This window comes from Aulostomus chinensis, chromosome 4 (genome assembly GCF_037954235.1).
Source record: "Aulostomus chinensis isolate RoL2024-O1b breed Wild chromosome 4, RoL_Achi_v1.0, whole genome shotgun sequence".
NCBI classification, from domain to species: Eukaryota; Metazoa; Chordata; class Actinopteri; order Syngnathiformes; family Aulostomidae; genus Aulostomus; species Aulostomus chinensis.
This window is the reverse complement of record NC_141323.1, coordinates 2,696,880-2,709,728: the sequence shown is the minus strand read 5'-3', so window position 1 is coordinate 2,709,728 and position 12,849 is coordinate 2,696,880. Positions and strand designations below refer to the sequence as shown.

General features: G+C 40.5%; 2 protein-coding genes across 2 annotated transcripts; one reads left to right on the top strand and one right to left on the bottom strand.

The window, feature by feature from the left end:
* Window positions 1-336: 336 nt before the first annotated feature.
* Window positions 337-8,577, bottom strand: cdc123 (cell division cycle 123 homolog (S. cerevisiae)). Its single transcript, XM_086201045.1, has 13 exons — window positions 8,411-8,577; window positions 8,123-8,194; window positions 7,868-7,931; window positions 7,587-7,619; window positions 6,741-6,836; window positions 6,504-6,610; window positions 6,142-6,193; window positions 5,988-6,063; window positions 2,862-2,984; window positions 2,659-2,687; window positions 2,166-2,270; window positions 1,938-2,075; window positions 337-876 (listed from the first exon to the last, which is right to left on the bottom strand). The coding sequence occupies exons 1-13, from the start codon at window positions 8,536-8,538 to the stop codon at window positions 796-798; spliced, it is 1,104 nt and encodes a 367-aa protein (XP_086057171.1). The 5' UTR covers window positions 8,539-8,577; the 3' UTR covers window positions 337-795.
* A 357-nt stretch (window positions 8,578-8,934) lies between these two features.
* nudt5 (nudix (nucleoside diphosphate linked moiety X)-type motif 5) lies at window positions 8,935-12,729 on the top strand. Its single transcript, XM_086201046.1, is given in 10 exon segments — window positions 8,935-9,342; window positions 9,577-9,644; window positions 9,771-9,838; window positions 9,930-9,982; window positions 10,057-10,164; window positions 10,256-10,351; window positions 10,485-10,586; window positions 11,184-11,231; window positions 11,234-11,329; window positions 11,414-12,729. Coding segments are annotated over 9 exon segments (738 nt in total). The 5' UTR covers window positions 8,935-9,342; window positions 9,577-9,587; the 3' UTR covers window positions 11,524-12,729.
* Window positions 12,730-12,849: the final 120 nt, after the last annotated feature.

Genomic DNA, 12,849 nt, shown 5'->3' with positions numbered 1-12,849 from the left:
AAACACGACAGTACAAAATGAGCTGCCCTGCTCCGTGCATACACAGCTCATTTAGCTCCAGGCGTAATGAGAGCTGTTACGTAAAAGCACAATCAATTTCTAATGTGCTAGTTTACAGCACCCAGCAGACTGACAGCCCAGTCAATACACGACAAGAAGTTTAATGGTGTTTTTTTGGAGCAACAGTCTACACCGATGCATGATGGGGAAATGGGACTCAGAAAGAGTGCCTGGAGCAGCTCGGAGAGATGAGTGTGTCAAAACTGCTCAGACTGAATTGGCAGGGAGAAATGGAGAGGTAGGGACGACTGTAAAGAGGCATTAAAGGGGACTGGGTGATGAACAGCTTTAGTGTTTAATAAAGAAGTTTGTCAAAGCCAGTAGCACATAATGAAATGGCGTTCATTTTAATCTGGAGACAGTATTTGGGCTGAAATGAAGATACAAACTACATAAAACACTTATTTGAAAGTAGAAAAGCTGGAATTCTTAACAGTGATTGAAAAAAGCAAGTCATTCCACTCAAACTGACATAACGACACTATAGAGGCCCTTCTCCCTCCGTCTCACCAAGCCATTACAATCTGCCTGTCAATTCTCAGAGCCTTTAACATGTGGCCGGCTAATTTAACATGTTCCATTAAGCTAATAGGAGTGAGCTATTAGAGGAAGTCTAGGTATACCAAGTGGTGTTCCTCAGAGACTGTGAAAGCAGGCTGAAATAAACAAAAAATGAGGGGGGGGGGGTTCACTTCATGCAGAAAACACAGGCCTAATGACACAAGCAGCTAGTCTTTAGGTTCCATGAGAACCGTGTCTCTGTGGAGCATTTTCCTCCTCGTCTTCGTCCTCAGACTCTTCCTGTCGGCTTTTTGTCTGTTGAGAGACAACGGAGATCTTCACACATTTAAGGGTCAACATGTGAAAAAGGTATTTACCCACAAGTCATTCACCTAAAATATGTGGTACAATGAAAGATGGAATGATGTTAGCTTAGCACTTGAAGTCATTTTGTAGGGAACTGAGCAAGGATCATGCCTAAGGAGGTAGACAGAAAAAAAAGAAGAGGAAAGAGAGCCAATTATTACTTTTACTGTTGACATAGGAGTGTGCCTAAAGTTGAGCGTTCAGTCAATCAATTGTCACATCCCTGATTAGCATTCACCTCGAGTGCTGCTTCTTCTAAGCTAACAGAGTGAAATCTAACGTATCCAACCTTTCAATCTTAGAACCCATCAGCAATGACTGGCCTACTAAAGCAACCAAAAACGTTTCGGGGCCGCAGCCTCTATCTGAACCAAGATATCCTGAGCTGATGCTAGTTTACAATCTGGTGAACAACTTCAGGAGGAATAATGGAAGTGGAAAGAGGATGTCTATCAAAATGGCTTGATTGTTTCACATCTTATACGGGACAACAGACACGCTGAAAGAAGTTGGTAGATGGGTCGCCAGATTGCAAGTTAATAAATGTGTTCCACCTCTACCATTCCACAAGGGTTGTTCACCAACTACTCAAACACCGCGGCTAAAAACAGAACGCGCATGGTCTCAAAATCCTATCACTTGCCAACAGATTTCTACAGCTAAGTCCTTAGCTTAGCATCTAAGTTCTACATGATATTCAGCATGTGTTTGTGAACTTTGCATGAATTGTGCCGAGTGTTTGACAGGCTGTCTAATTTGAACTCCGATTATGTCTTGTAATTTATGAGTGGAAATTATTCTGTATAGCTTTTATATCGACAGTGATGTCGTAACAATGCCATTCAGTACGAGCCAGGTTTAGCTCAACTACGAGTTCGACGAACTGGAAAACAGGATGATAACATTTATTATCACCATCATCACCAAAACAAATAGAAGAGAAGGAAAAGAAGATCCAGTATGACACTGCAGATAAGAGAATTCAGATGCTAAAGCCAAAACTATCTTACCAGTTTGAGGAAGTCGATCAGCTTGTACGAATCCTCTCCGGTGGAGAGGTCAAGAAAGTCACGTGGGATCCTGTAGCTCAGACAGGGACTGGGCTGCACTGTCACCTCGCTGTTAGTGTAGCGGAACACCGGGCCTTCCTGCACACATACACACCATATGGTGATTAGGATCGTTGCCGGTGACACAAAAATATATCTGATGTAGCAGACGACATCACAACAGCTGACCTGCTGCTGGGCGAGTTCCCCACCAGATGTCAGCTCCTCCCAGGTGAACAACAGCGAGTCTGTGACCTCACCAAATGGGTTGATGTCAATCAGCCACACCCTCCCCTAAAACACCCACACACACACACACACGGGTAGATGAGATAAGTGCACCAAAGTTGGGTATTTTTTTATATCCCTGCTAAAGTAGGTTGGTTTGTTTCACAAGGATTACAAGAAATGTTACTGGTGGCTTTTCTTAGAAATGTCACCAGGAATGGATCTCAGCATGGAACCCATTTTATTTTAGTGTTTATCAAAGAGCAGATCCAAGGAATTCTTTTCATACTTTCTTTAACATTTCAGGCATATAGGGCCCAGGAAACAATACAAAAAACATTTTTATCTGATATTTTTGAAATATATCCAGACATAATGGTTTTAGCTGCCTATTTGCACAAAATATATATATCCCTGGGTGCACTTGAATGACTGAGTTGATCAGAGTGCTTACCTGGCTGTCTCTGTAGACATCAAAAACAACTGTAAAACAAAAGAAGTAATTTCAAGTACAGAAAGCAAAACTTCCAAGTTACAGTGCCATTTCATCAATAATTCCCAGTAAATATGATGAGACTTCAAAAGTTAAACACTTAGGAAGCAGGCTGTCTTTTTTGTCTAACAAGAATGAAAATAGATAAGTAAAAGCACACTCACAGTCTTCATCCAGGAACTGATATTGGATATGCTGGCTGAAAAACTCCTGTATGGCTTGACTGATTTGTTGCTCCTGCTTCACAATGTGCTGGTTATGCTGAGTGTAGTCTCTCTGTGAGATAGCTGGGAAAACACACACACCAATTACCATCCTTTCCAGAGCCACACAGAACATAAATACCCTTCTTTCCCCTCTGTGCATTCTACAGTTCTACAATTTCATTTAGCAGACGCTTTTGTCCAAAGCGACGTACATCATCATCGTACAACATGCATCTGTGGCTTTTCACTAAAATATGCCAACACTTCCAATTAACTACCAGTCATTGTGCTAAGCTAACTAGCAGTCAGCTATTCTCTGCGTGTCTCAGCTCCCTACTGCACACACACAGAAGATAGAAGGGTATTGGCAGACAGAAGAGTATCACTGTTGTATAAACAAGGGCATTTCTTTCACCCTCAAATAAGAACAGGACACAAAGATATAGAAATCCTTGCTAATGAAGCTAGCTAACCATTACTGACAGTGTTAGCATGTTATATATCCCCTCCCCGATATTTTCTCAGCTGTGTTATTGCCTGACTTCACTTGATTGTTTTCTATATAAGAGGACAAATCAATTGTACTACCACCGTATAGTACACACATAAATATATATACACACACACAGTGCCGTGAAAAAGTAGTTGCCCCCTTCCTGATTTCTGTGTTTTTTGCATAGTTATCACTCCCAAAGGTTTCAACACATCAAACCAATTTTAATATCGCACAGAGACAACCCAAGGAAATACAAAATGCAGTTTCTAAATGATTCCATTTATTAAGGCACAAAAAAAAATCCAAACCTATCTGGCCCTATGTGAAAAAGTAATTGCCCCCTAAACCTACTCGCGAGTTGTGCCACCTTTTGCAGCAATAACTGAAGTCAAGCGTTTGCGATAATTGGTGATGAGTCTTTCACACTGCTGTGGAGGAATTTTGGCCCACTCTTCTTTGCAGAACTGTTTCAACTCTGCCATATTAGAGGGTTTTCTGGCATGAACTGCCTGTTTAAGGTCACACCACAGCATCTCAATTGGATTTAAATCCGGACTTGACTTGGCCACTCCAAAACCTTAATTTTGTTTTTCTTGAGCCATTCGGAGGTGGACTTGCTGGTTGTTTCGGATCGTTGTCCTGCCACATGATCCAAGAGCGCTTGACTTTGAGGGCACAAACTGATGGCCGGACGTTCTCCTTCAAGATCTTCTGGTAAACAGCAGAATTCATTTTTCCATCAATCACAGCAAGTTGTCCTGATCCTGAGGCAGCCCCAGACCATCACACTGCCCGCACCATGCTTTCCTGTTGGCACCATGTTCTTTTTATCAAATGCTGTGCCATTTTTACGCCAGATGTAACGGGCTGCACACCTTCCAAAAAGTTCAGTTTTTGACTCATCAGTCCACAGAATGTTTCTCCAAAAGTCTTGAGCGTCATCAAGATGCTTTTTGGCAAATGTGAGACGAGCCTTTGTGTTCTTTTGTGACAGCAGTGGTTTTCGCCTGGGAACTCCCCCATGGATGCCATTTTTGGCCAATGTCTTTCTTAGAGTGGAGTCATGAACACTGACCTTCACTGAGGCCAGCGAGGCCTGCAGTTCTTCGGATGTTTTCTTAGGTTCTTTTGTGACCTCCTGGATGAGTCGTCTTCGCACTCTTGGAGTAATCTTAGTTGGTCGACCACTTCTGGGAAGGTTTGCCACTGTTTCCAGTTTTCTCCATTTCTGGATAATGGCTCTGACAGTGGTTGGCTGGAGCCCCACAGCCTTGGAAATGGTTTTGTAACCTTTTCCAGATTGATAGATTTCAATTTTTTTCTCATTTCTTCTTGAATTTCTTTGGATCGTGGCATGATGCCTTTGTTCTTTTCAACAGATTCTATTTAAGTGATTTCTTGATTCAACAAAAAGGTGGTGGCAATCAGGTTTGGGTGTGGCCTGTGAAATTGAACTCAGCTTTCCCAAAACTGTCATTAGTCACAGCTACTTTGTGATTTAACAAGGGGGGGCAATTACTTTTTCACATAGGGTCAGATAGGTTTGTATTTTTTTCCCCCTTGGTAAATAAAATCACCATTTAGAAACTGCATTTTATATATCCTTGGGTTGTCTCTGTGTGATATTAAAATTGATTTGATGAACTGAAACCTTTGGGAGTGATGAATATGCAAAAAACACAGAAATCAGGAAGGGGGCAAATACTTATATATATATAATACCTATCTATCTATCTATCTATACACCTACATAAAGCATGGGTGGGGAAAATATTACTACATTAATATTATTTCCCCAATACAATATCAATAATACAGCTGTCATAAATATTTTTTTGAATTGGTAACCGATGTTTTAGATGGATTGTTGATGTACGACTTCCACACCTCCGCTTCGGTGGGTGTCACAGCACAACTGCCTCACTGCACAGAATTTATCGTAGTAGCGATTGAGGTCACCAAGCAAGTGGCTCATCAGAAGCCAACATTGTGGAGAAACATACAACAACTGGAAACTGTAAAGCAGGCATTTGTTTGACATCTGAAGCTATACACCTATACACAGCAACTTTCATTTTCAGCTCTATTTTAAATTTTTCAGGGAACTAAGTATAATATTGTAAAATATCGGGATATCATGATACATATCTCATCATAAGGGCCTTTCCTATACCGATCACTAATATGTTTGTACATGGGTTGTATGTTAGTGAAGTTCGCATTCCCTCGTTCATGGTGATGTGCAACCATATTTGGAGTGACACATATGAGGAGCTAACTTGTTCGCAGTATAGCACCTTTAAAGATAACATTTTTTTCTTTTATTGTCATTCCAGTTTTCCAGCAGCTCTTGAAAAGTAACATATTGATACTGATTGAAATTTCATCCAAAGTTCAGTCTTCCCCTATCATCAAAAATGAAAGCAATCCGGCTCATAATATGGAGCAGCAGAGCTGTGAAGGTCAAGAACTAAAAACAGAAAAAAATGTGGCTATTTGAGCGAAATTTGAAGGCTACAAATCAGCAAGCTGTCAGCGTGCAGCGACACATGAGATTGACTCGTTGACCGTAATGTGGAGAGTTTTACCGATCAGCTTGTTTTCTTTGACGAAGCAACGAAATTCTCCACCAGGAATCAGCTCACTCCACTTTCTCAGTACCAGCTAAGGAAGAAGAAGATGAATTCTTACTTGGAAGACCAGTGAATTACTGATGTCATCATGAGAAGATGAACAACTTACCTCATAGTTGATAACAGGATCTGGGGAGTCCTGGTCACTACAATGAAGGAATCTGCACAAACAGTTAAGCTATTAAGTTTTAATTAATTTTTTAACTATTCTGTAGATTCACAGGTTTTGGTTCCAAGAACAGACATTTTGAAGGAGTCCTTTGCAGATGCAGTAAAGTCATTCATTGCATTAAATCTTAAGGAGCTGAGGGGCACAAAACTTGTCTACATCAGAGCAACTCTCACAACCAGCCCCTGTGTATTATTGGAGCCCGTCCACAATTAACCTGCTTTAAAAGAAATATTTGTCATCATCTAAGTGCAAAATAATGAGGGTGTTTACGTGTGTTGATACTAGACAAGAAGACTTACGGCTGCGTGAGATCATGAGTGATGAAGTCTGAGCTCTTTAACAGTAGAAATATTTCACTGAGACTGTGACACTGAAGGGAGCTGTTCAGTGCAATCCAGTTAGCATCCTGAAAGAAACACATACACAAAAACACACACATAAAAAGAATTCTTCAACATGCACAGGGCTTATAAATCACACACACACATCTAAGCAAACACCCTTGAGCAATTCTCAATAAAGCGACAGAGATTTACCCGAGGAGCGCTCCAGTTGAGTTTAGGAAAGACACGCCCACCTAAAGCGTTTATGGCCTCAAAAACCTTAGAGGTGAACTCTGGGAACTCCGGAGCCTGGTGGAGACACACATAGATGATGATACACTTCTCTCTACAACAGAGTCCAGAGCCGCTGTCACATTTTCACTGCAATATAAAATTGGGAATCACTATGGAAACAGCACAGTCATGAAGGCTGAGAAGTACGGAGACCTTAGACATGTTGTTTGTCATATTGGGGCTGCAACTAACAATTATTTTCAATAATATCATCAATTCGTCCCTCAGTTGTTTTTATGATTTACTGATGAATAAAAAGCTAATCACGAGGTCAAATTGCTACTTTTGTCCATGCAAAGACACTTTATTTTCTGTCATATCTGCCAAAAAAGAATACTGATATCCAAGTCTGAGATCAGCAATTGTTTCATGTTTTTGCTTGTATTATTAATAGCTAATTATCAAAATGATTAGCAGATCCTTTTCTTTCGATCTGTCAGGTGACTGATTGTTGCAGCTACAGTGAAACTTTTTACAACTTACATTTTCATCTGTCCACCTGTCCCGATTAATTGTTACATTTTGACACCTGACTGTTGGTCTTAGTTGAGTTGCCTTTTTTTATATGTTTTTACAGGCCTAGTTAAGTGCGAACGGTTATTTCTTTTATTAAAAATATTAATTGAGAAGTAAAGTAATGCCTTTTTTTATTTTATAATTTTCTAAACGGATTTCATGCCCAGTGGAGGCAGGTGAAAATACAATCATATTTTGTGTTTTACAGTTCATTACAGTACAGTACGAGAGACATTCACGTTTACTTACTGTGACAGTGGTTGTCGTCTCATCATCTGACCACTAGAGGGGTATAGAGAATGACAGTGTTGGAAAGTGTTATTCAGCTTCAAGATTACACGCAGTTGATGGAAAAACCTCTGAAATCCAATTTAAATCTTGAAAATATTTGAATGTAACAAGTTTTTATTTGTTTATGTTTTCCCCTGTAAGGAGTGGCAATAACAAATAGAGACAGCAAGTTGTCATTTTTGGTGACTGAGAGAGATACAGACATGAAGTGCACAAAAATATCCTCTCTGTTCCTTTACCTGAACGTCTTCCTCCGCATCGGAGTCGCTGTTGTTAGTGTATGTCTGCTGTGTGTTGTTGTTACTGGAGGAAAAATAAACCAAATACTGGTCAGGTTAGCAGCTGCATTAGAAAATAAAATACATTTACTATGACATCATGTAATGTCAACAAATCAAACTGGCAATGTTCTCATTCTCTTTTTCTCTCACCCTCTCTCTTTCCTTCCGTGTGTGCGTGTGTGTGTGTGTGTGTGTGTGTGTGTGTCCTCATACCTCCCAGAGACTACCAGTGTCCCATCGTCCAGTAAATAATCTATTACATTCTGAGGTAGTGGGAAAATCAGACTAGAAAATAGAAACAATAAATAATTACAACTGAGTACGTGATCAGCAGACAAATGGCAAAAGCGGAAGGAGCTTATCTTAACACAATAACTTCGTAATAATGCTCAACATAAGACTGGTAGCTAACGTTAGCTGTTAGCTTGATTAAATGTTTACAGCGACAACAATTCACAAATATGTCCCAGACTTTTTGTTTTGCAAACGGCTGCTGTTTACCTTTTTATCGTATGTTTCTTGAATCTCTCATACCAGACCGAAAACTGACAATTGACAACTTGCTCCTTCTTCATGCTGCAATTTCCTGTAACGGAAAAGAGTCCGTCGGTAAATACCTTCCGAACCATGAGTAGTTTAGTAAAGGTTGGTTCTCATTCGACATGAATTTTATAGCATCAGCTGCTGATATTTTTCCTTGTTTTGCGGTGTACAATATTTATTGATCATATGTATCCTTTTTAAAATTAATAATACTGAAAATGTTTTAGTGGGGAGTCCTTTTAGAGGTACACATGTAGGCGTAACTTGACGCTAATACGACATAGATCGTTTATTAAAACATTAAAACGCTCGATACCCTAAAAAATAGTTTGAAGATAGCCTTAATTGATATTTTGGCAATCCATCGATCCATTTTCTACCGCGTATCCTGTAAAGGGTTGCGGTGAGGGGGGGGGGGGGGGGGGCGCGGAAGCCTATCCCAGCAGCTTTCGGGCGAGAGGCGGGGTTCACCCTGAACGGGTCACCAGTCCATCGCCAGGCCAACGCATACAGACAGACAACAATCCGAATCCGAAACCTTCTATTTTGGCCATCCATATACCATTATTTTTCCAAATGTGATACAATTCTATGCGCACGAATGAATAAATATAGAGTATAAAACAGGAAACTGTTTGTATTAATTTGTATTACATCTAGCAAGTTATATTTTCTCTTTCGTCTAAGGAATTACAATCCTGTGTCAAGAAAAACCCCAGAAACCCCATCTGATTCTACTTTGAACTTGTGACAGAATTAGAAAAATCAACCGTATTTTAACAATTATGTGAGATCACGAATGGAAAGCCGGTGCCCGGAAGTTGTGATAGAGTGACGCCTCTGTCGTCGTCCCGATCTCTGCTTCTGCTCCGACACGGTTGGAACTTCACGTGAGTCGAGTTTAGAGTTTTCCATTACATATCGATGTTTTGAAGTTTTACAAATTCCCACCGTTAACGTGGGTATTAATGTAAAGTGTGCAGCTCTTAGCTACGGCAATTAAACGATGTTACAACCCAAGTAAACGTGGAAATTTAGCCTTGGAGCAGCTAATTGAGAAACTCATGATCAGAAATCCACAGCTTCGTCATCATCTCAAATGTGACTATAACTTAAATTTTCAGATAAAATAAAAATGAACCACTCAAAGGAACCTGAGGTGACTACCACACCACACATTGTGAAAGAAGAGGTATGTTTGCCCGTTGGTATTCCTCGAAGCTAAATGTCTTCAGATGTCTCACATGTCTTAGCTTAGCTAAAAGTTATGTGCATTTTAAGAACCGCTCAGTAAATATCAGCTCTCTCTACTTTACAGCTCTTGGCTACAGGAAAATGGGTGAAGCTAGAAAAGACCACCTATGTGGATCCAGCTGGAAACACCAGGCATGGTTGTTTATTTTACTGCCATGACGTTCAACCAAGCCAAATGTTCTTTGTACTTTCATGACCCCGCCTTCTTGGTTTTATCCACTAGGACCTGGGAGACTGTGAAGAGGACAACAAGGCAAAGCAACATGGAAGCAGACGGTGGGTGTTTTTTTCAGAGAGATTGTTGCTCCACCTTATTGGTCTGAGTGCAACAGGTGTCTTCCTGCCTGCAGGTGTGGGAATCATCGCCCTGCTCAAACGGACCCTGCACAAAGATTGCGTGGTGATGGTGAAGCAGTTTCGTCCTCCGCTGGGATGCAGCACTCTGGAGTTTCCTGCAGGTCAGAACAAATAATCAGTTTTTCCTGTCATTTAAAAAAAAAAATCTAAATATCTCTGAAAAAGTTCAGCCATTTTCATGTTTATGCTCAGGCTTGATTGACGAGGGGGAGAGCGTGGAAGCTGCTGCTCTCAGGGAGCTGAAGGAGGAAACCGGTTACAAAGGGGAAGTAGTGGGAGTCACTCCGGGTATGGTCACCTTATCATGTTGTTGCATCATCTTCTCATGTTAATGTATGGGAGAGCTTCAGGGGTCTGAGAGGCAAAGATGCTCTGAGCTCAGTCTTATCCATTCCACTCATGGTTTCTGTTTGAAATTCAGTCACTTGTCTGGATCCTGGTTTGTCAAACTGCACCACCCAGATTGTCCTGGTTAACATCAATGGAGATGAATCAGAGAACATCAACCCGACACAGCAGCTGGGTGAGCAGACCACCACTAACTAGCCAAAATCGTCCTTAATACTGAGTGCTAACTGATGGTTCAGTGTTCGCACGACTGTCGCATCCCCAGGGCTACCTCCTCCATTTGAAAACTCCCCTAATCTGTATGAAACTCCTCCTTCTTTTTTTTTGTTTTGTTTTGTTTTGTTTGGGTTTTTGCCAAATCTACATTGAGTATGTTGGGAAAAAAATCACTTTTGCCACAGGAATAATTATAGAATGTAGAAACCATGCTAGCTAAAGCAAGCTAACAAGCTACAGCTAAGGTATCTAAATAACTTCTGCTGTTTGTGCAGCTGTCTCTTAGATGCAAGTGGACATTCCATGTATCAAAGTATCAAAAACAGGCAAAATTAGCTACTCACCTGCTAATCAGTGCGGGTTTTTTTTTTAGTGCAAAAATACTCGGTACAAATTTTGATACTCAGAAACTTTTTTTGGGGGGGGGGGGGACTGAACAAAAGCAAGAAGAAAAATTTACCTTTACCTATGCATCGAAATCTGATACAAAAATGTTCATATAAAACCAACCCTGAGTCCTCTTGGTCTCACCTGCTTGTCTTGTGTTCTTCCACAGGTGATGGAGGTGAGTTCTCTTTTGTTTTTGTTTTATTTCTCTGAAGTCATCTCCTCATCAGGTGAATAAACACCTCTACCTCCTGCTCCCAGAATTCGTGGATGTCGTCCTTCTACCGCTGGACGAGTTCCAGATGAAAATAGATGGTGAGAGCTCGCCTGCTTTATGCACAGAAAAGAGGGGGGGTTTGTTTTGTGGTGGTCTGACACCAGGCCTGTTCAATCCCACAGATCTGCTGAAGAAGGAGAAAATCTTGGTGGACGCTAAAGTTTACATCTTCGCCATGGGGATGGTGCAGGCCTTCTTCAAACCAAGAGAACTACCTGTGCTCAAGCAGTGACAGAAATGTTTAAGAAAGCAAGGGGCTCCGGCACAGGCCAGTGAAGAATGTCTGAACTGTGGTTTTAGATTCTTTGGACCCTTGGACTGAGACCTGTCAGTACCACAATCCTGGACCCCTTCCTGCTCTCAATAGGAAGGTACTACCGTGCACCTCAAGGCCTGCTGGAACATTCCATTGCTGGCTTTCTTTGCCTTTACAAGTGACTAATAGTAACATCCGTGTTTTTATGAGATTATTTTGCGGAGTTTGTTGTAATTTGTAATTAGTGAATGTAATACATTCCTAAACATGAGCTAACATGGTTTTACTAACTCAACACGCTTTAACTTTTACAAACTGACTAGTAGCTTATTGTGGCTTCACTGACATTTTGATTTTCTATTCTTTGTCCGCTCATAGATTGGGTGCAGCCAAGTTTGGTCCACAATTAAATCAAATTTTGCATTTTAGCATCGGTTTCAGATGGACCAATAATGTTTGATTAACTACATCTAATTCTCTGGTGCTGTTGTCTGTTTCTCTGCCTGTGCTTAAATGCATCACTGAAACAGTTACTGAACAAATACTGGAGGTGTTATTCCCTGAATAACTCCTGCGATAAAGTGAATGTGTCATATTTAGTGGTTTAACAGTGTTAAAGGCTGGGTTTGTTCATTTAACCCTGTTGAAATTCTCAACTGTACAGAGAAAAATATTTGGTGGTCACAAAATAAAATTTATCCCCACAAATTATCCTGTGTGTTAACAATTTATGGCAACAAATTGATTGAATCAGGGAACAAATTATATTTTGTAGCCTCAAAATAACGGCCATGAGGGGGGAAAAAATGTATATATTGTCGGAAATCAAACAAATTACGGGAAACAAATTATATCCTGTGACCACAAGTTAATCAAATTGCGGTCACAAGCTATATGTTGGGGACAAAAACGATCTATTGCATGAAAACAACTCTTATTTCATGAACAAAACATGTTTTTGTCTCTCTGTGTCTTTGGCCCCTTTTTGGCTCTGTACAGAGTAGTCTGCGTAGAAGTATTTCATTAAATTAAAAACCAAAATGGTAGGCAATGGTAACAAATCACTGCTGCGCCTCCAGCCTTGTTATGGGGCAAACTACCTGAAATTGATATTGTTACCTTAGCAATTTGTAATAACTGACAAATGAATAAACGTGATACTACCTTTGTTCTTGTGTCTTTGCTTCTGTCTGTAGGTGAATTGTGTCACTGATGAAGTAATAGAAGTTATTTATCTTCAAAAGCAAAAAAAAAAAAAATCATTGGTTGTCCGAATGTATGTTTGCCCATTGTACGACAAAC

Excerpts from the sequence above, each read along its gene's own strand:
- cdc123 (XM_086201045.1), bottom strand. The coding sequence starts at position 8,538 with ATGGTTCGGAAGGTATTTACCGACGGACTCTTTTCCGTTACAGGAAAT. Across the intron at positions 8,195-8,410 it reads AAGAAACATACGATAAAAAG|TCTGATTTTCCCACTACCTC; the intron begins GTAAACAGCAGC and ends TCTATTTTCTAG. Across the intron at positions 2,271-2,658 it reads ATGTCTACAGAGACAGCCAG|GGGAGGGTGTGGCTGATTGA; the intron begins GTAAGCACTCTG and ends TGGGTGTTTTAG.